This window comes from Phocoena sinus, chromosome 16, assembly GCF_008692025.1.
Source record: "Phocoena sinus isolate mPhoSin1 chromosome 16, mPhoSin1.pri, whole genome shotgun sequence".
NCBI lineage: Eukaryota > Metazoa > Chordata > Mammalia > Artiodactyla > Phocoenidae > Phocoena > Phocoena sinus.
The window spans coordinates 71,794,582-71,818,021 of NC_045778.1; the positions used below are offsets into that span (position 1 = coordinate 71,794,582).

Consider the following 23,440-nt stretch of genomic DNA (forward strand, 5'->3'; position numbering starts at 1 on the left):
CCAAAAACAAAAGTCTGTGCCTTTTATTTTCTTTAATAAAACGCTACCTCACAGGATTATTACAAAGATTTAGGAGTTCATACATGTGAAACACCTCGTAGAATTCCCAGCATGTAACAGGTACACGAATCCTGGTTTTCTTCCTTCTCTGTGCTTGAGTCTCATCAAACTGGCTTCCTTACTGAATCCCTAAAGATATCATACAGTGTCCTGATTCTGTTCCTTTGCTATTTCTCCTACCTACACTGAACTTCCATCCCATCTTCCTATGTCTAAAGCTACACTATCCCTTAACAATTAGCTCAAATGTCATCTCATCCCTTCAACAAATATGTTTACTGTATTCAAGAACAGAGAGACCAATCAAAGTCAGGCACTCAGAGACTACAGTCTTATTTCATGGTCAGGAATACAAGTGTCACTACATCCCGCCTAAGGAAGAGAGTAGAACAAGTAGATATAAATTAGGTAATTGGGAGTCCTGTGTGGTTTTTGCCTTTCAGTCTGACAGTCTTGACTCTCTCACATTAGGAACTAGCAAACATAAGTGTGCTCCCAAATCTCCTAAACCAAATATATAAACTAGATAAATCAGTGGTGATCGTTTCAAAATGTGTCTTCATTTACGTTCTTCAGAGGCACCTCAGTGATCCTTTAAATAATGAGTTCTCCTGCTGCATTTAAATATCGTCACAAACCTCTATTAGCCATCGCTTGTACGGTGCACATTATTATGCAAAGTATGGCACACTAATACAAAACTACACGTAACTAGAAAGAAAACAAAGTACAAATAGTTCGAAACATTCTTAATTTTCTATATTTGTAAACCATGAACCTAAATTTCAAATCTATTTTACGTAGACAATTCAACTGATATTACATTAAAAAGACAATTCATACACCAAGCTCCTCCACACTTAGCAAGGTTAACACAGCCACATTATTTCTCCTGAGAGACATGTCTGCCTGCTAATCACTCTGATCCCATAACTAGCCCCACATGGTAAGCTCCTCTTCACTATTCAAGTTCTCCTTCAGAGTCACCTCCTCTCTAACCAGCACCCCTACCCCACCCCCCGCCACCATCTGGTCATTGCTTCCCCATCTGTGTTCTAAAAGCACTTTATACACACTTCTGTTATGCCACTAATCACCCCATTTACATGTCTGTCTCTCTGTAGTTCTCCCACACCTCCCACTCCTCCCAACTAAATAGGGAGTTGCCTGAGGAGAGGAAACATATATGGCAGGTAGTACAGAACTGTGGTAAGAGCAGACTCTGTAGCCAGACAGCTTGGCTTGGGATCCCATTCTGCTGCTTAGTAGCAATATGACCCGGAGCAAACTCTTGCCTTTAAGCCTCAGTTTCCTCATATGCAGAAGGCAGATAATAATTACACCAACCTCACAGTGCTGTTATAAGAATTACATGAAATAATTTAAAGCACTTAGCATCCCTCACTTCTCAGCTTCTTTGTGACATGGTAGTTTAAAGCAGTGTTAAGGACACAGGATTTAGTTAGGGCTTGGTTTTGAATTTTAGGCCCAGCACTTACTAGCTTTGAGACCCTGGGCAAGCTATTTCAACTTTGAGAGCCTCAGTCTCTTCATCTGTAAAAGGAGGATAATAATTAGCACCTATGTTAGGGTTACTGTAAGGATTAGACAAGAAAGTTCACATAAAGCATCTGGCACAGGGAAGTGCTCTAGAAATATTTCCTATCAAGCTTTCTATTTATTTATTTGAAGGCTGGTCTCCTAGAGACATGTCAGACAGCAAACTTCTTCCCTTCCACAAGGAACCATATCAGGACTCAGCATTCGCCACATATGATGTTCAAGGTTATAGCTGTTTGTCTTCCTTGGACTTCAGATTTCCCATGGCCATGATTTCAGTCACTATACTAGTTGTCCTTTGTGAGGATATAAACTTGCAAGTGCAAGGAAACAAGTTAATAATAGCCAGTGTGCTTTCCTACCTTAGGTATCACCTTTATACCTCCGTGTCATTAAGCTTTTTAACTAAGGCTTATATTAAACTGAATATATTAAGAAACTGACTTAAGGAAACCCATGCAGAATTGTTCTATTTATGGAATTCCTTGGTGTGCACTAGGCTGACAAAGGTCATACTTGGGAAAATGATTTTAATTTCTGTACTCCTAGGGAGAAAAAAGTACTCCTAAGTGGTAATGAAACTAAAACGAACAAGGATAACAAATACTGTTACAAAGAAACTTTTCCCACCTGCTCATCCATACACCGTCTACCTAATATGAAAGGTTCACTTTTATCTAAACTCCTAATTCTGCACAGACTGATCAAGATCTAAAATGCTTCAAAATTTTCAGAAGCGGTTTTATATATATGTCGAACAAGAGTGATAATAGAGGCTGTAAGTCCCTCATAACAGAACTCAAAAGCTGGTGACTCAAAGATGAGTCAATGTTAACTGATCTCCTATGCAGGAGAGAGATAAAGTATCAAATGAGATGAGTGGCTCAGGGAACCAAAGTAATTCTCTTGACCATGTCTAATAAATCGCCTATCTTTTTATGTTCATCATAACCTACAATGTGAAGGTCTCTTACCATAGCCTATGATCAATTAAATTGAAACTCTCAGCTTTCACAAAGCTAAAAAAAGGGCAGAGCAATGAGAACTGTCCTCAAATCCCAACTCCTTCTATTCCTCTCTACCAGCTTTCCAATACATGCCTTTGAATAAGGGAATATAAAAATTACCACTTTACATGACTCTAGCACATTTACAAATTACATAATAATTTCATAGACATCCTTGATTCTCGTAACTCATAACAATGTACAGCACTATAAGTCTTATTTTACATGTGTAAAAACTAAGGATGAGGAAGTTCAAGTAATAGCTTTCTGTGATCACATAGTAAATGGTACAGTCAAAACTGCAACACATCCACCCAGCCTGTGCTCCTTACAACACCAAGATGTACAAGCAATACTATAAAGCAACAAAAAATAATGTATGTATTTAATATTCATTAAAGCTGACTCAGAAAGTGAGGCAATAGGGGTATCTCCTTTACATATGGCCAAAAATAAATAAACTTCAGGTTAGACCAGCAGTTCTCAAATATTCTGTTCACAGGGCCCCTATACATTTTAAAAAATTATTAAGGACTCCAAAAATCTGTTGTTTATATGGGTTATATGAATTCATATTTGCCACATTAGAAACTAGAAATAATACTTTTAAACATAAGACTACAAAAGCTCACATTCCATTAGCCTTCAGGGTGATGATGTCATCGCATATCAGGAAACTCCTGGAAAACTCCATTGTACACTTATGACAGAATGAGAGTGAAAAAGGTGAATAACATGTTTGTATTATAATGAGAATAGTTCTGACTTGGTAGACTGCCCTGTAAGGCTCTCAAAGTCCAAAGGGGTCCTCAAACCATACTTTGAAAACTATTAGTAACAACACTTAGTCATGGCAAATCTTCTTAAATTCCAAGTTGTAACTCATTATTTTACTTTAAGTACATTGTTTCTCACACTAGATTAAAAAAAATCTTGAAGGAAGGAAGGACTGTTTTATTTATTCCCTCATTGCACTAATTCTCTTTGCAGTGCACTGTGCCCTGGACAAAGATGGTATCAAACGTTTACTGAGTAAACTGAATCTCTTCCGAAATCTAGTGGATGGGGGAAAAGAAAACATCTTATGCCAAAATTATCACTTCCCTACTATGCAAAGATAAGAAAGATGAAGTATGTAACACAGAGGTCTGTCTTAAGTCAGTTAGCTGTATTGAACAGACAGAAACTCCATTCCAGATATGAAGTAAGAAACAGCAAAAGATCTGAACAAGAGAAATGAGGCAGAAGTTAATACTTTAAGGTTATAAATGTCCAGCTTTCCCCTCAATTTTCTCTATCCAAATAAAAGTAGCAAAGCATTTTCTGAACTATAAATGATTTTTAATATTATCCATATCTATGCTACACTTAGTTCATAACCCAATCACCTAACTAAAGTCAAACTTATTAACTGAAAATATATTAAAGATGATTTGTACCTGCACATTTAGGAGAAATTCCTACATTAGACCTATGCAGAAATAACAGAGAAGTGAATAATAATGCCACCTCATTCTTTTCTCTAAGAACTTTAAAAACTTTAGATTTTTGTTTCATTCAGTATCAGAAATTACAAGTTACATGACTTACCCAACTATACACTAAATAAAGAAATCCACAGTAAACAGATGTTCCTCATCATATAATCCTACTATTTCAGGGCAAGAGGCTGAGTTACTTTCAAGAAAAACCTTAAGAGCACAGAGGCTCCAACAATTATTACCACAGATTCTGGTCTAAAATGCTTGTTGACTGGCATGAATCTCAGAATGAATCCAAATCCTAACTCTATAGTACTAAAAAATTCAAATAGTTTGAATAATTTACTCAAATATTTTAAGTAAGCAATTTACCCCTAAAATGGCTTATAATTTAGATAAATTGTATTCATGGGCTTTACTACAGACTAAGATGGTCATGAATTTTCTCCTTACACTTCACTAATTTCAAAATAGCTGAACTAAATTCAATCTGTGCTATCTACCACTCCAGCAACAGTAAACAAAAGCAATCATATTTTGCTACAAACATTTACTTAAATTTTTCCCATGTCAAGAGTCTGCAATTCTAGTTCTGATTAAAATCCAAAGTTAAATACTGAGAACTAATAACCTTTCCAAATATTAAAATAGATGAGACATAATCTTCGTAAACTTTCCAAAAATAATACTGTACTTAATAATGGTGAGAACAAAACAAAATTTTCAGTGTATTATAAAAATAATTATCACAATGAAATTAGCTATGGAAGAATGGCTCTTAACTTCAGCCTCAGCAAGTTTCACAGAACTAAAAGCTTTGAATTATTTACTTGCTTGACCAAATAACTAAGGTAGCGAGACTGTGTAGTCAGCAACCACATTCATCCTTAGGAATAAGTATGAGTATAATCTAATATGCATGAAAAGCTATTGTGTGAAAAGAACAAAGAGTGTGCACACCACACCAGATGCACTATCTAGCAGATACTGATGTCTGCATGAAATAGCTGCACTAAGAAAACAACACAGTCATTTTTCAAAACAGAGATTCTTGTAGCCAGCTACTAAACAGAAATACTATCTCCCCCATTATTGCTACTTAAGATTTTACAGCAAAGAAAACAATAGTCACTTATAATTGCAGATTATATAGGAGGATATGGAGTTGATCCTGGCAGAAACACCATTTCTAAACATACTTAGGTTACAAATACCTATTCAACCGGCACATACCTCACCAACGAAACAAGTACACATAACAGGTACTTAATACAAAAGAATAAACTCAACTAAAACATCTTTACTATGCTTGCTAATCAGCATTTTTGTTGTAAGTACATATCAGGAAGAATTATGCTGGGGAGTGGGAAATTGTGTAGCTTTTTTTTTTTTAATCAAAGTTATGCAAATCAAAGCATGGACATTCCAGTAATCCACCTACCATATCATCAGCTCCATTCTCCCTACAATACATGAAGAATTTATGGGCATAAAGACCCAATGGGCTGATTAGAGAAGAAATACATGTTCTAAAGCATTCTGCTGGTTTGAGGAAAACTGGTAATTATGCACCAAACCAGTGAAAATAAGTTTTATTGTTATTCTATATCAGTCCAAGGGAAGGATGATAATCTGCAGTTTATCAATATTGGAACTTTCCTAAGAATGTGAAATTAAAAACCAAGGCTTCTGGAGTGCCAGAGAAGGCTGCAAACACATTTGTGTTTTGTCTTTGTGTGTGGGAATGAGAGGAGGAGAGATGGTGTCAGTAAGGTGCCTGACAGACCTTGAAGTCAGCACTGTGAACTGCTGGAAACCTCAATCAGCATCATTCGAGTGCGTGTGCGTGCCTGTGTGTGTGTGCCTGTGTATGTGTAGGGGAGACGGCATTCCTCTTCAATACTGATTTTACAATCAGTACTGGGTTATATATCATCAGTCTGTGTTTATAACAACAACCTTCAACCATTAAAAAAAGTTAATATGTTCTATACATTCTATTTAAAGAAATTCAATGAACAGGTATTCTTTAGACAGACTAACTTCAAAATCCCAGGACTTCAGTTACAAGGCTGAGTTCATTTTGTGAAAATTTATTAACTGTATACTTACGATTTGGGCAGTTTCTGTATATACACACAGAAATACACACACACACACACACACACACACTGTGCCAGTAAAAAGTTTGTGCAAAAAAAAAAAATTCTGCGTTTAACAGGCTAGCGTACTTTTTTATATAGGATAGTCAAAAAGTGATATGGAAGCAAGGAACTGAAAAAGTGAAAGGGTGAGCTCTTTGGCTATCTGTGGGAAAAACATTCTTGGAGAAGATCTAGCAAGGCCTTGTGATGGGTGCAGCTTGGAGTGTGAGAACACCCAGGAGGCCAGAAAAGAGTAAGTGAGAGGAAGAGTTATAGAATATAAGAGTTACAGAAAATAAGGTATGGCCAAAAGTGGAGTAAATCAGTAAATGACTTAGACCTATGCATAGTGCCTGGAGAAATGTCTACGTTACACCTACAAACCAATTTTCAGGGTCACATTTATTTTATACTCCCCACTTTATTATTAAGGAGAAAAGGATGGGGAGATGGAGAGGGAGGGGGAGATGGGGAAGGGAAGATGGAGAGAGAGGGACAGAGGGAGAGACAGGCACCTCCTCAGCATATAAGAGGCTTGTATTTGTGTGTTTGAGCATAAAGCTGGGTGTACAACTCAAACTTAATGCTTCAGTATATCAGAGGAATGAAATTAAAATGGAGAGGAGTACATTTCTCCTCGGAGATACAGCAGGTATCATATGTGACATTTATTATCTCCAATTAGATAGATATTATTTCCATTTCCATTTTACAAATCTGGAAACTGAGACTAAGAGAAGATAAGGCCTTTTCTCCAAGGCCTTTTTGCACGGTAGAGCGCTGAATTCAGGCATACGTTAATTCAAAACTCTATCTACTGGAATAGACAATTTAAGTACTTCCCTATAGCTTCAACCAAAAAGAATGAAATAATTCCATGGTATTGCCAGTCTCTATGTAGCACCTGCAGTTCTACTCATTTGAAGGTAAATATTTAACACTTACACCTCATTTTTCCCTAGTACAAATACAGTAAGTATGTGGTTTTATGGGAGTCCTAGCAATTTGGCAAGAGAGATTTCGAAACTACTCTGTAAAACTTCTGCTAATGACCCAGTAGTTGCTTTATGACTTTCCAATGAAGTGTGAAGTGCTCTCATGCCATGCCCAAAGTGTTGGTAGGTCCTATGACTCTGAAAAGGAACAAAGGGATTTAACGGCACTTGTTTCCTGGTGACACTGTTCTGAGGAAACATAGAATGTGAAAGGAAGAAATGCTGGGTCAGTATTTAACTTCTAAAGTAGATATTTAGTGGTAGAAACTAACTAACTTGTTCGTATTGAACAACTGATTCAGAAAGTCTCAGCCTGCTCTAGGGAATCTTACTAAGAGAAAAAAAAGAGACAGGTTATACTTTCTTGGATAGTGAGAGGTTTTTTAGAAATGCCTGAGCTGGGGCTTCCCTGGTGGCGTAGTGATTAAGAATCCACCTGCCAGGGCTTCCCTGGTGGCGCAGTGGTTGAGAGTCCGCCTGCCGATGCAGGGGACACGGGTTCGTGCCCCGGTCCGGGAAGATCCCACATGCCGCGGAGCAGCTGCGCCCGTGAGCCGTGGCCGCTGAGCCTGCGCGTCCGGAGCCTGTGCTCCGCAACGGGAGAGGCCACAACAGTGAGAGGCCCGTGTACCGCAAAAAAAAAAAAAAAAAAAAAAAAAAAAAGAATCCACCTGCCAATGCAGGGTACACAGGTTCGAACCCTGGTTTGGGGAAGATCCCACATGCTGCGGCGCAACTAAGCCCGTGCGCCACAACTACTGAGCCTGCGCTCTAGAGCCCGTGCTGCACAACAAGAGAAGCCACCGCAATGAAAAGCCTGCGCACCGCAACGAAGAGTAGCTCCCGCTCGCCACAACTAGAGAAAGCCTGTGCGCATCAAGCAGGACTCAACGCAGCCAAAAATAAATAAATTAATTAATTTAAAAAAAGAAAAGAAAAGAAACGCTGGAGCCATTGAAGGCATACAAGAAGGACAGCAAAAGTATTAAGTGCTTAATATTTGTTTTAGCAGGTTAGTTTCAGTTATATTTATGGAAAGTTGTATCCCTCTGTGTTTACTATGCAACCGGGAGTTAATGACCCCAGACAGGTTTCCAGGGGACTAAAAATTCCATGAAATTAAACTGTTTATGCATTTTTCTGCAGAGAGTATCCACAGTTTTCGTTAGCTTTCCAAAAAGGACCCTCAAAAAAAGGTTTAAAAGTACCTTTCAACATATATGCGTACACGTTCCTTTTTTGTACGCACTTAACCGTAGATTTTTTGTTTTTTAGGGTTTTCTGTTTAAGGGTTTAGAGCAGGAATTAGCAAACCATTTTTTATAAAGGGCCAGATAGGATATATTTTAGAATCCGTGGGTGCATATGGTCTGTTGCACATTCTTCTTCTTCTCTCTCTCTTTTTTTTGAACAACTTTAAATGTAAAGTTAAAAAATGTAAAAGCTATTCTTAATTTGTGGGCCTAACACCAGCTTGTTTGCAAACTCCTGGTTTATTCAGAGTAACCATTGATATATCTCTGCAGAAGTAACACAGCATGTCTTTGGGAGTCCAGGACTTTTTTTATTAATTATTTTTTTTTACATCTTTATAGGAGTATAATTGCTTTACAATGTTGTGTTAGTTTCTGCTTTCAGTTATACATATACATATGTTCCCATATCTCTTCCCTCTTGCGTCTCCCTCCCTCCCACCCTCCCGATCCTACCCCTCTAGGTGGTCACAAAGCACAGAGCTGATCTCCCTGTGCTATGCGGCTGCTTCCCACTAGCTATCTATTTTATGTTTGGTAGTGTATATATGTCCATGCCACTCTCTCGCTTTGTCACAGCTTACCCTTCCCCCTCCCCATATCCTCAAGTCCGTTCTCCAGTAGGTCTGTGTCTTTATTCCTGTCTTACCCCTAGGTTCTTCATGACATTTTTTTCTTAAATTCCATATATATGTGTTAGCATACAGTATTTGTCTTTCTCTTTCTGACTTACTTCACTCTGTATGACAGACTGTAGGTCTATCCACCTCATTACAAATAGCTCAATTTCGTTTCCTTTTATGGCTGAGTAATATGCCATTGTATATATGTGCCACATCTTCTTTATCCATTCATCCGATGATGGACACTTAGGTTGTTTCCATCTCCTGGCTATTGTCAGGATTTTTTTTTTTTTTTAAAGGACTTTGAGAAAGTCACTAACCGCCTCAGTCTCAAGTTTCCACATCTTTGTAAAAATGAGATACCGACCTCTCCTACACAGTTCCTTTAACTATTAAGAGAGATAGCAAGTGTATGGAACTGCACACACATTTCCTGGCATATAGTTAGCAAACTGATTTTATTACCTGTGCCTCTATCTCATATGATAAATTAGTAATATTTATAAGTCAATATTAAGTTTTTGGTCAGGCATGCTCCTCCAATGCAATCTACTTTATAATGATCTGCTTTGGCTACTACTTCTAGTAACAAAGTAGGGCTTTCCCAGAAGCCAACAGACCTGTACACCACCGATTAGAATCCAACAGTTTCCTCATAATTACTCTTCTCCTTTCAATATGTAAATCAAATTTCTAGAGCAAAGATTTAATTTTCAATATATTATTTTCTATCTGAAGTGTTTTAAATGCCTAAATCATAATATTTCAAAACAGCTTAAGAAAACCCAACTTGCAAGAAGTTATTAAAACCAACACTAAACTGGAGCATACTTAGGTGTACCAAGGAAACTAAGGCCACAAAATATTATACAACACAAAGTAATCAAGTATTTGCCTAGCAGAGACACTGATCTCTCCTCTGTTTCTCACAAAACTGAAGGTCTTAAATGTATCCAAATGTCATTATAATGAGCTTTAATTTAATTGTTCATTGCTTTCCCCTGGAAGACTAACCAGCTTGAAAGCATGAACTCTGTTTTAACCATTTTTTTATCACCATACTCTCACACAACAGGAGGTATGGTAGTCTTCAGGAAATAGTTACTGAAAATAAGTGTCTATTTTTAAAATGACAACTATCTAAGATAATGATCTTACAATTCCATTTATATAGAGATACTCATCTGAGCAGGAGTACAAGAAAAAGCATAACAGATAAAAAATTAGCAAATACATTACATCATTACTCCAGAACAGCTAGCGTGATACCCCAATGTCCTTGTCTCCACTCTCCCAAAGTACCAAAGGTGAGTTATATTTCCTACTAACATTAGGAAGTAAAACTATGATTCCTACAATCACTAAGGAATTCTAGCAGCTATTTTAAAGTATTTTCCAGCCTAAGCAAAGATACCTTTTAAAAGTTGTCTGTATATAGAAAGAAAAGTATGAAAGCGTAAGTGAATAAACACAGCACACACACTTAACTTTACAAATGATTTTGTCAGCTTTCAGCGAATTTACTTTGAAAGTTTTTAAGAAGACATCAATTACTATCCTTACCTCAAATAATCAGTAAAATTTAAAATGTTATAATTAACATTAACAATAAATGTTTTTCTTCCTCATCTCAGAAGACCAAGGAAGAAATAACACAATTACAAGCCACATTATAGAGTATGAGGCTTTCCAGACCAAGCCTAATTTAGTTCTCTGAAATTAATGGTATATTTAGAGAAGATGTAGATAAAGATGCTAAAAGACCCTATCTAACTAAATACAGTCCTGTCCTCGCCTCCTCAATCTCCAGTCACTAAGAATATGTGAAAGTTTTCTACAAATACATATTGGAATATTTTCAAGAGTAAAAGAACAAAACAGTTATGACAGTTATGTTCAGAAGGCATTCCGTGAACCTGAAAAGTGAAGTTTCCCCCAAATATTTGTTCCATACTCATTCATTAAATTCAAATGGTGTCAATAAGTAGATGCCCCCTCATTTGTAAGTCAAAGAAGTAAACACTTATATATAGTTAATTAATGACCCAAACCTTGCACTAAAGCAAAAGTCCACCAAACTCAAGGTAAAAGCAGCCACTGTCCACTTACTATCGCTGTACTGCAGAGAAACGAAAAATGTTTCAAGGGACTTTTAAAAGATTTCTAACAGAATGATTTTTTTTAACATTCAACATTATAATGATAATGTCTTTTATAAAATAAAGTTGCTCAGTGAAAGTCTCTTCAAAGACATAATGTTTAAAGAGGGACAGAAATTAGCACCCTCTACTATCCAGCTGTTAACTAACTCTTCCCATTTTCGATGAAGAGCAACAGTAACGCTCCTCATTTAGTAAGCATCTCAAGTTTATATATTGTCAGGCCAGCCAAGTACCATCAGTAAATGTAGCAAGTGGGTGGGAACTACAAGCTACACGTAAGAGGGCCTGCAGCTGCTACTAGACTCCATCTCTCCATCTTATTATTGCTAGGACAAATGCGGGCCTAGTGCTACCAGATCTTCCAAATTTTCCGAAGAAAAGCCAGAAATCCAAATCATGCAAAAATTTCCATTTTTAAATGTTGGCAATTAAATAAGAAAACCACAGTGCAGGCCAAATTCAAAGTACCTACAAACTGAATCTGGCCTTTCAGTATGCAACGACTGCTAACTACACAGCAATAATAACCCAAGGAACAGAAGCATCAGTAAGAATCTCAAATGTCTGACTCCCAAACCCTAAACTCCTCAGGACTATTACTCAGATTTCATGTTGAAGATGGATTCTCCGTGTAGTCAAGAACACTGGTGGTAATCCTTCTCTCTTGAAGACTAATTTTTGACTAATAATAATTTTTAAAAAACTATGGCTTTTACTATTTTAAAGTATACATTTTAAGAAAAAATCAAAACAATGAACACTGAGGTGGTGAAATCAGAATATTAGTAAAATTAATAAAATTAGAATTGTAATATGTAGAAAATGTATACTTATTTAAAAATACTATAATGCTTTACAAACTGTGTTAGTTGGGTAAATGTCTATCAGCTGGGTCCCCAGAAAGCAACCAATCATTTGAGCTCCCTTCTCATCTCTTTATGAGACATCAAGAATGGGTAGTCCTGATGGGCCACTTTTACTTTAGCAACATGAAAATAAAAAACAAATGAAGAGGGGGAAGAAGTGACAACAATGTTAATTGGCAAGGTATTTCTGTTTTATAATAATTTCAAGTGCCAAAAGATCCTAAGACTCAATACAATTTTCTTTACTACTTTAGCTCTAAGTAGATTAGATAGCTAAAAAGGATAAACTAGTAAGACCTTCTATTTAGAAGTAAAATCTGCTGGATTAAAAAAGAAATGCTAAGTGGGGCAGCACCCAAAGATTTAACCTTATGATTTAACCTTAAAAGAATCGTTTCTCAAAATTTCCAAAAAAAAATTTTTAAGGAAAAAAAAAAGCTTTATAGTCATACTCAGAGTTCTCAGTTAATTGGGAAGGCTACCCCCACATATTTTGATGACATACTTAAAAAAAAAATCCTTAAGAACAACATAGCAGAGTTTAAGGAAAAAGGGCAGCTTGACTTTATCAGAACTTGACAGCTGTGTGATTTTAAACAAGTTATTTAACTACTCTGGGCACTATCCCCTGATCTATAAAAAAAGGATAAACCACAGCTACTTTAATTCTCATGATGAGAATTGTGATACATCTTAAATGTATTTTAACTCATTCTCTTAGCTGAAACTTGAATCTGTACCACAACATCAGTACTTTAAAATATTCCTGGCAGAACAGCTACACACAGATGAGAGAACTCAACACTTCTTGAAGCAGCCCTTTTCATCCTCACACTTCTATCATTTTCTTTTACTAAACTAAAATCAGCTTCCTAGTTACTTCAACCCCATCAATCACATTCTAGTTTAAATCTTATTAAGTATAGCTAATACAATTCTCACTAAACTCCAACCTCCATAAGGATTGAGACTGTTCAGTATTGAAAGCCCAGCACCTAGAACAATGATAAGCACATAGCAGGTGTACAATAAATATTTACAGATTGAGTGATATGTTCTGTACAGTATTTACTGATTGACCATTGAAATGCCTTCGAATATAAAGAGCACAAGTGTGTATACTTCTGGAGGTGATCATTTAATGTTTAAGGTTTAAAAGTTGAAATATCATACATAACCAAACACACACATGCTATGTTTTTAAAAATCCCTTTGGATACAGTAAATAAAAGCAATTTTGCTACATTTTAAACGATGATGCTATTCAATGACACAGATGATAAAGTTCCTTCAAAGCAATAAACCTATTAATGGTTCCATAACTTCTAATCATAATTTCCTTCAGATTTAACTGAATTCCAAGTCTACATTAAAAAAAAAAAAAACACCTCAAAATGACATGTACCCTCACTACCACTGGCTATCCTACAAATAACCCCCAAATAATAACTTAGTCAAGTTTTATCACCTGAAAGTTACCCAGAAAACATCAGAATTGAAATTGTGATAGAATTATCAAAATCTGTAACAACTTTCTCTCATGACTTTCTTAGCCACACACTGCTACAAACACCTCACTGCTTAAACACTAGAACTCATTTATAATTTAGTCACTTATATTTCAGAGCTGAAAGAGTAGGTTTCATAAAGTTATGTTCCACTTCACAGAACAGGAAATCAAACAGTGGATGACCAGTTCACCATCCTCTGCAAATCTATGGAAATATTTCCATTGTAAATTTCTCCTGCCACCTGACAGTTTTAAGCCGTCACTCTGTGATATCAGCGTAAACAAAACACAATTACTAAGGTAAATCTGCCACATAACACAAGTCAATACTCCACCCCAAACCCAAACATCAAATATTCCTGAATTATTTGGGTCACTGATGCTTGAAACTGTGGTAGAAAATCAGTGATCTAGAAACATGTAACTTCCACTAAAGGAAACTAGGTAAGGCAAATACCAGATTTACATAATTTTATAGTAAAGAACAAAATCTAAAAGGGTCAAACATTTTAATGAACACAAAATTAAAGGAGGACAGAAAGTAAAATTAAAAATTCATGTTTTGTAAGAAATAGCCATACATGACCCTTTCAACACCGACAAGCCTTCCCAGACCAAAGTGGATGAAGCCTCTAGCCCTACAAAATTTTCCTTCCCCTTCCACTTCTAGGATATTAAAAGAAAAACAACCCAAACCCTTGTACATTAATCAAAATAGTATACTACAGAAAATCAAACCGCCAGATATAGGGAGACTTTAAAACAGTTAAAATCACTACCAATCTTTAAAATACTATCTGCAGGGCCATTTCGGGTACTGTGGGAGGAACTCAGAGCCAGGAAGGGGCAGTCTGCGTCTGTGCTATAGAACCCACCCCCGAAGGGCAGATGGCATGAACACAGAATGTACAGAGAACTACAACACGCACAGGCTCCCAACTCGTTACCAATTTGCAGTGCAAGAGTATTCCTTTCCAACAGACACTCCCTCTACCCTGAAAGGTGCCGAAGCAGCACAGCAAAACGGGCCTGCAGTTGCAAAATACAACAGCCCTGGGCTACCAGCACACTCTTCACGCCTGTACTTTGTGTCCAGGAACAATTTCTCAACGTGGCCAAGGTGATGCAGCAACCACGGATAGGAGTAGTTTCTCAACAGTCCCAGAGCCATCCCGGGGAGGAGGGTGGACTTCCCTTGCATCTTCGATATGCTGCTTCGACCCATGCTGACAGCACCTTGGATGCCCAAGAACACACGAAGAGGTTTCTAGCTCCCATTAAGGCCCCTCGGAAGCAAAGAACGTAAGCACTACCTGCCTTTATCTAGGGCCCTGTCCAGGGCTGGGAAGAGCCCTGGAAAGCAGGGACTGGGATTCAGTCGTTGCCCTTCCCACCCACGCAGGCGGCAGCGTGGCTCCAGGCCCGGGGTCCCAGCAGCCAGGCCCCCGCGGCCGGGCGACCCTTCCCCCCACGCCCCTCTCACCTGATCTTGTAGCTCGGGAGGGTGTGCTTGCGCTTGATGACTTTCTTGAGCTGGTTGACGATGATGGAGGTCAGCTGGGGCATGGGCCGCCCTTCGAACTGGGAGCGCACCTCGAAGTCGATCAGCGGGTCCTCCACGAAGGAGAAGAACCAGTGGGTGAAGGGCACGCGGGTGAGGACGAAGCGCAGCCTCCCCACCACCCGGGACAGCTTGACGAACAGGTAGGCGGACTTGCCGAAGACCAAGTCCACGTCGATGGCCAGGTGGAAGCCCCCGCTGTACTCCACCTCCGCCTCGAAGGCCAGCTCCTCGGGGGAGGTGGCGGGCAGCGCCTCCCCCTCAGGAACGTCGGGCTCCCCGGTGGCCGAGGGCACCACGGGCCGGAGGAGCCGGATGGTCTTGATGAAGGGCACGGTGTCGCCCAGGGACACGTCCCGCAGGCTCAGCCCCTCCAGGAGGCGCCCGGCCGTCTTGGTCTGCAGCAGCTCCTCGAACTCCACCTTGATCTTCTTGGTGACCCAGCGGCGGGCCAGCGCGGTGTCCCGCAGCTCCCGGAACAGGAACAGGATGCTGGCGTTTAGGAAGTAGCAGGTCTCCCGCGTCGGCGGGGCGGGGGTCTCGGGGGCCGGAGTCGTGCCGCCCTCGGGTGGCCCGCCGGAGGGCTCCTCAGCCCCGCCGCCGCCATAAAGGTACTCTCTCAGGGCCAGGTCCGGCACCGGCTTGATGTAGCGGAAGCCGTCGGCCGCGCGGGCGGCCTCGTCCGGCGGCGGCTCGGGCTGTTTGCGGTAAAGCAGCAGGAACTGGGTGAGCAGCGTGAGTAAGGAGCCCAGCACGGCGGACACCAGGATCATAAGCAGCAGCCCCATCCCGCCACCGCCTCCGCCCGGAGCGCCCGCGCCCTGGCCCCCGCGCCCACAGCGCGGCTTTCTTCACGGCGCCCTCCCCCCTACCTCCATCTTGAGGACATCGGGCGGCGGGGTTTGGGCGAGCGGCTCCCTGGGCCTCGTCCAGGGGCTCCGGACGGCGCACTGCAGCGCCCCAGCCCGCGGCGGCCCGCGCCTCCTCAGAAGCTCCCGGAGGCTGCTGCTGTGGTGGCGGCAGCGGGGGCGGGAGGGAGCGGAACGGCGCCTTCCTCTGGCCGCCGCTCATTGGACGAACGGCGAGTGACGTCAGGAGCGTACTCGCTCCCGGCGGCGTCGCCTGGCAGCCGGCGCCCGGGCACGCGTACGCGGGTCCTTCTTCACCTCTCGGGCGCCCTTCCAACCCCGCCCCCACGCCAACATTCCAGTCCCCCGCGATACACGTGGCTGTCACTTCTGAAGCCGCTGCGCGGATCTGGGAGGATAACTGGGGCCACCGGTTGGAGGATAAGGAGGCCGGGCGGAGATGTCGTGGCGGCGCGTTCTTGACTCCGGTCATCCCGTTGTCTTCTAATGCGCCCATCCCCCCTCATTGGCCGCGGTCCCTGTTACCCCTGCTGCAGTGTGATTCTTCTACTCCCGTCCCTGAGAATGGGCTGGCGGCTCTCCCTGCCGGGCAGCGCCGCAAAAGATCTGAGTTGGCCGTTCGGAGACTTCCCAAGCCGAGGACAAGATTGCACTGCCTCTGAGACCGCGGTCGCCGACCATCAATCTGACCAGCAGACGCTCTGCGTTCGCGGAGGGTGGGCCCTGGGAAGGAGGGACAGAGAAAAAAGGAGTCAGATGCGGACTAACTTTACTACCTAGGCGGATATTTGAGATTTAAACGAGAAGGACATAAAAAAAAAGAGCCGGTTTGAGGAATGATGAGTGGGATGAACTTGCCAGATGATTGGAAGATAAATAGTCACTGTCAAGCTATCGCAGTGCGTTAAGCCCCTGAGTGTATTACCACATTTAGTTCATTTAAGAGACAGTTATAGTTAGCCACCACCCATTTTACAGATGCAAACACTGGCGCAGAGAGGCAAAGGACGTTGCTTAGGGTCACACAATGGTGCCTGATTTTGTCTAAAACTAAACCCTAAGTCCTTGGTCACTACTCAGTACTAGGATACCAAGATTGCTAGAGTTGGAAGGAGGCTTATTGGTTCCATGGTGCACAGGAAGGGGGAGTTAGAAAGGGGGGGCGTGAGGAAAGACTTAAAGGAATTTTGCACAAGGTAGCACCTTGACCAAAGCCATAGAGTTAATGAAGCCAGGTTGCCCAGGAACAATGTTATCCTCCTGCCATCTGGTTACCTCACAAATGCTTATGTGCTCCAACCACATGGACAACACAAAGATCCACCCCTAGTCCCACAAGGGTCAGATATTCCATACCTAAAAATGAGGTTGGTTCTGGCTGGCCTTAAGGGGCCAGGGCAGGGCTCCTCTTTAGCTCTGGAAGATCCCCAAGCCAGTGACAGTCCTGAGTCTGGGTGATTCTAGAACAAAAAATCAGAATTCTGAACCAACTGGAGCAGGTATAGAACTTTGGAAGCAAGCCGTTCTCATCTTACTTACTCATCCCCAGGTGTGAGACCAGAATGGCTCCTTTGCTGCAAAAATGTTAGCCTGCTGAGAGAGCCAGGCTCAAAACCATATTCCACATCCTACCGAAGTCCAGAGCCCTGCCGGGATATCTGGGAGCTCCAGGCAGCTTCTTTTCTTGTGATCATCTCTGGGCTGCTATCTCAGTTCTACACTGTTTCAACCCAAATGGGAAATGTAGACCCTTAATAGCCACCAAAAACCTTATTTATAATACTCCTGCACCATTGTAATAAATGTCACAGAAGCTGGAGGTGGGGTGGAAGATTATCTGAGTAATTTTCACAGCACTGAGATTCAATATCCTCAAATTGTGTATTAATCCATTCTGCATCTTAAAATATTCTTCAACTACCTCCTTCCCCCACAAGGAAAGTTGGTGATTTTCCTGGGAGTGAGTTCTCAGTCTCACACTCCATCTTGCAGGCTTCTCCCTTTTCTGCCCTCCTCCTACCTCATTAGTAACAGAACTCCCACTTGACATCATGAATGTCAATGCATTGAGATAAAAGACACTTATTCCCCAATCTCTCTTACATCTGGATGTGTCAGTGTTACCGGTTTCTGATATGTAAGAAGTTTTGTAGGACCTTCTGGAAGTCTCTTAAAGGGGACTGACTCAGCTGGAAGCTACACCATTTTACTTTCCTCTCTTTGTTCCTCCTTCCAGCTGTCTGGAATGCAGTCATGATTTCTGGGGCTCCAGCAGCTACTTTGGATCTTGAAGTAACTTTGACAATGGAAGCCGTATGCTAAAGATGGCAAAGTAGACAGATATGCCTGGCTCCCTGATGACTTCTTGGAGCTACCACAACAGCCCTGGATTTTCTGTTATATTTGGTCAAACCTAATCTTAACCGTTTCATCCAATAACCATCCTTCCCAAGTTGCCCCCTCCTCTATGTTCCCTACCATTCACCCACTTGTCCAAACTGCTTGCCCTCCTTACTCCCCCTCATCATTTTTTTTTTTTTTTTTTTGCGGTACGCGGGCCTCTTACTGTTGTGGCCTCTCTCGTTGCGGAGCACAGGCTCCGGACGCACAAGCCCAGCGGCCATGGCTCACGGGCCCAGCCGCTCCGCGGCATGTGGGATCCTCCCGGACCGGGGCACGAACCCGTGTCCCCTGCATCGGCAGGCGGACTCTCAACCACTGCGCCACCAGGGAAGCCCCCCCTCATCATTTTAATTCTATCTCCTTAGTATATCTCAAGTGTGTCCTCACTTCTCTAGCCCTATCACCAGGCCCTTATTTCAGGCCCTCTTCTTTTCTCTTGCAATGACTTTAGTTCTTCGTTACCTCCTACCTAGTCACTCTGTCTGTCTTGCCTCCTGTGATCATTCTCCACACTGTTGCTACCATGATCTTTCTCCAGTACAAAACTGATCTTGTCACCTTGTAGCTAAAAGTTCTTCAGTGGCTCCCCACAGCCATATTCATAATAATGGCTATCATGCATCAAGAGCCCAGTAAATGGGAAGCATTGTGCTAAGCACTTCGGAAGCATTTACGCTCCCACAATTGTCCTTTACGGTAAGTACTATCACCTCCAGTTTATGGATGAGGAGACAGACACTTAATGCAGATAAATAACCTGCAAAGTCACTAAGTTAATAAGTGGAGGAGTGGAGATTTGAATAAACTCTGTCTAACCCCAAGGCCTCTCATTTTATGTCAGTATTCCTTTAGGATACAGTCCAAACTCATTAGCATCCTTTGTGAGTTTGCCTTTGCTTACACTTCAGCTTCTTCTCTCACTACTCCAGATGTAGATTTGGAAGATTTTTTCCCTATCTTTATATTTTTAGGTCCTTGTTGTTTATCTATTTTATATATAGTAGTGTGTATATGTTAATTCCAAACTCCTAATTTCTCTCTCCCCCGCCCCTCCACTATCCCCTTAGGTAACCATGTTTGTTTTCTATGCCTGTGAGTCTATTTCTGTTCTGAAATTAGTTCATTTGCATCCTTTTTTTAGATTCCACATATAAGTGCTATCATATGATATTTGTCTTTGACTTACTTAACTTAGTATGATAATCTTTAGGTCTGTCTATGTTGCAAATGTCATTATTTCATTATTTTTTATGGCTGAGTAATTTTCCATTGTATATGTATAACACATCTTCTTTATCCATTCATCAGTTGATGGATGAAGATATTATTGATGAATTTGCTTTCATTAAAGCCAGAAAGTAAAATTATAATAAACACTGTTTGGGGTACAAACAAAATATTTAAACTTAATGTGAACTTTAATATATCTACTTTTCAAATTTACTATATTTTTTCAACTACTTTAATGTTCTGGAATAAACTAGCCATTAAAATATATGAAAAGGTATATACAGGGATTCACATGTTGACTGAAGAAAGACACACAACCTAAAAGTTGCAAGTTATGTTTTATTTGGGAAACTTACTGAGGACTACAGCCTGGGAGACAGCCTCTCAGATAGCTCTGAGGAACTGCTCCAAAGAGGAAAGGGAAGAGCCCAGATGAATAGGAATTTTTGCTGAAGACGAAACAAAACATGTAGTCAAACATCAAAAGATTACTGCTAGTCATGGAAAACAGACATCTCGAGTTAATGATTTTAGTGCTTTTCTGTGTATGGGAAGATGCAAGAGTCTGGGTTCATTGAAGTTATTCCTTAGATATGAATCTTAATTGTCTAGGGCCAGTATCCTGTTTTTCTCCACCCTGAATTTTCCTCAGGGCACACTGCAGGGGTTAGCTGCAGTGCCTGATGACTCGATGGTGGGCAACATTCTTTGTTTATGGAAATGTCAGGCAACATTTTTTTGTCCACCCACATTTGTCCTTTTGCCTCAGGCTCTGGTATTTCTTGGCATGGCACTGTCAGATCCTGTCTTTATTTAAAATCTTGATGTTTTGTTTATCATAGATAACATTTTATCTTTTAGATGTTGCATTAAATGTTACTTATCTTGTTGATTGGTTTTTTTGGTGCCCCTTCATATTTTCTGCCCAAGGTGAGAACCTCACTCACCTCACCCCAATCCTGGCCCTGCTCTTCAGCCATATGGGACTGTTTGCAGACTCCTAAACACACAATTAGCTATCTTACTTCCTTTATTTTTGTCAGTCTTGCCTAGCACACGGTGGGTACTCCATAAATATTTGTGGATGTGAATGGATGCTTTTCCTTCTGACCTTAACCCTTTGGTTCCCCTGCCCATTGTCTGAATAACTCCTACTTGGGGTTTTTTAAGACTGAACAGAAGGGTCACCTCTACCGGAATTTTCCCTGACTGTTCATACCCCTGTCCCTCCTGACCTCCTCTAAGTCTGGGTTAGGAGCTTTTCCATTGTCCTCAGTGCAGTTTGAGGTCACCTTGGAAACAGCATTTCTTATCATGTTCTGAGATTCCCTGTTACTTGCTCGGAATCACGAGTCCACTTGTGAGCTTCTCAAGAGCAAAGACCATGGCTTTTTTGTCTCTGTATCCTCAGCCCGCAAAGCACATACTAGGAAGCATGCTTATAGGATGAATGGATGGCTGAATGGATGGAGAGATGGTAGAGTGAGATCTGCTTTAAGATATAACTGGTAGCAAATTGCAAGTGGAGTCCGTATGGAGGGAGAGTGAGATTTGTGAAGAAGTTTTGCCAGAATCCAGACAAGAGTTGATCAGGGATTAGACTAAGGCAGTAGGTTGGACTTACGAGACATTTTAGAGGAAAAATCAACGGAATTGGTTTGAAATTAAGTGCATGGAGAAGAACTCAAAGGCAACTGAGGTTTTATAATTGAGTGAGTAGGAAGATGGGGGTTCCATAAACAAAGACAGGCAACACAGGAGAGCAAGCTGTAGGCCTATCACCTACACATGGTCATGGACCCAGAGAACAGGGAGCGCAGCCATATCAGATCCTTACTAGATAGATGAGGCCTTAATCAGTATTTATATTCCTCCTAAATTCTTCTGCAAACCATTCCACTTTTCTCTATCCCCTGAAATTGCTTTAGCCTGGGCCATTGTCATCTTTTGTCTAAATTACTGCCACTGCCTTCTAATTGGTCTACCCACCTCCAACTTTCCTTTCCTTACTTTATTCACCATTCTCAGCCAAGCCAAATTAAGCTATTCTCTGCTTAAAATCTTTCAACAGCTCTCCATAGGCTTCTGGATGAAGTGCTGATTCCTGAGCACGATCCCTCAGGCTTTCACGATCTAGCCCTTGCCTACATCTTCCACTCCATTTCGCAATATGCCCCCACTTGTGGCTGTGCTCCAGGATTCCTAAAGTTCTTGTGATTCCTCCTTGTCCCTTGCTCTTTCTCTCATCTCTAGGGCTTTGCACCTGCTACTTCTTCTACCTGAAACTCTTTCCCTCTTCCCTTTGTAGGCACCTGCTGCCCTTCAAGTTTAAACACTTATTTCCAGGAGACTGTCCCTGCTCCTAGCCTTAACTTGGCCCCCTGCTACCTACTCATACAACAACCTGTTCTTTCCTGATGCTTGTGACAGAGATTGCTAGTTGCCTATTCATATTACGTACAGATGTGATGACTGGTACTGTAATGGCCATCTTACAATCACGTGGTAACCTTGAGGATAGATGCCACACACTGAACGTAGTTAAACAGAAAGATAGAAGAACCTTGGGACACTAATGATATGGAAGCTGTATACAACCTTGCAATCCTCACCTCTGGACTTCTTCTACATTTGAGAAACATGTCCTTTAAGCTGTCACGCTAGTACTTCTCAGGTCTCTGTTGCCAGCTGCCAAATGCAATACTGATAAAAGTTCATCACACCTTTTTGTTATCACTTGTACAATGTGTCTTATAAACCACAGTGTTTCCCAGTCCTCGACATAAATCTTGGAACATAGCGAGTGCTCAACTGATATTTATTAAGTCAATGAATGTATTCACATGACATCCTCTCCACTTTTGGTGAGAAAGAGCTACCCTGTTCTCCTGAAACTTTGGGACCACTCATTTGAAGGAAGAGGCTAGGGAGGAGGGAGCAGAATGCCCCAGTAGACTGGGAGAGGAGGCACTGCTGTTGGCTGTGCTCCCCTGCAAAGCAGGGGAAGGTAACTGTGGGAGAGAATAACAGGCTGCAGTAGCAAGAGGCTTGGAGACTGTAAGTCCTTGAGATCTATTGGTGGATCCAAATCTACTGCTGGGAATCGGTGTAACTGTTGGGGTCCCAGGCACACTCACCTCTTCTGTATTTATATTCACTCCTTAGGTGATCTAATCCAACTTCACGGCTTCAAATACTATCCATCTGCTGTGTTTCCAAATGTATTTAATCAGTCTGGACCCCTCCCTTGAACTCCTCTAGGAAACCCATATATCCTACAGCCTACTGGATACCTCCATTTGGGTGTAGAATAACTTACTGTGTGCAAAACTGAGCTGATATTCAACCCCACTGGTTCTTTGGGCAGGCTTCAGTTAATGGTGCCTCTGTTCTTCCAGTTACTAAGGCCAAAAGCCTTGTGTTGTCCTTGACACCTTTCTTTTGCTCATATCTATACCTGGTCTGTTGACAAATCCTGTTGGCTCTATCTTCAAAATATATTTGGAATTTTACCACATTCATCATCCTGGTTCAAGCACCAGGTTGGGCCTGGATTTTTGGAATGGACTCTTAACTGGCCTCTCTGCTTCTTCCCTTGCCACCCTGATGTCTATTCAAACACAGATGCCACAGTGATCACGTTAAAGGACAAGTCTGATCGTGCCACTCATCTGCTCAAAACCACCAGTGGTTCCTGTGGGGGGCAGAATAGTGAC

At 41.3% G+C, this 23,440-nt stretch overlaps 1 protein-coding gene across 3 annotated transcripts in view; it reads right to left on the reverse strand.

The window, feature by feature from the left end:
• PDZD8 (PDZ domain containing 8) overlaps nucleotides 1-16,253 on the reverse strand; it is a 98,665-nt gene extending 82,412 nt beyond the window's left edge. For 2 of the 3 annotated variants that reach the window (XM_032607385.1, XM_032607384.1), the window contains exon 1: nucleotides 15,145-16,227. In XM_032607385.1, the coding sequence (XP_032463276.1) occupies nucleotides 15,145-16,010 (866 nt within the window). In that variant the 5' untranslated portion in view covers nucleotides 16,011-16,227. Of the gene's footprint in view, nucleotides 1-15,144 lie in introns of all 3 variants that reach the window. The other variant, XM_032607383.1, reaches the window with a different exon arrangement.
• Between the last annotated feature and the right edge of the window lie 7,187 nt (nucleotides 16,254-23,440).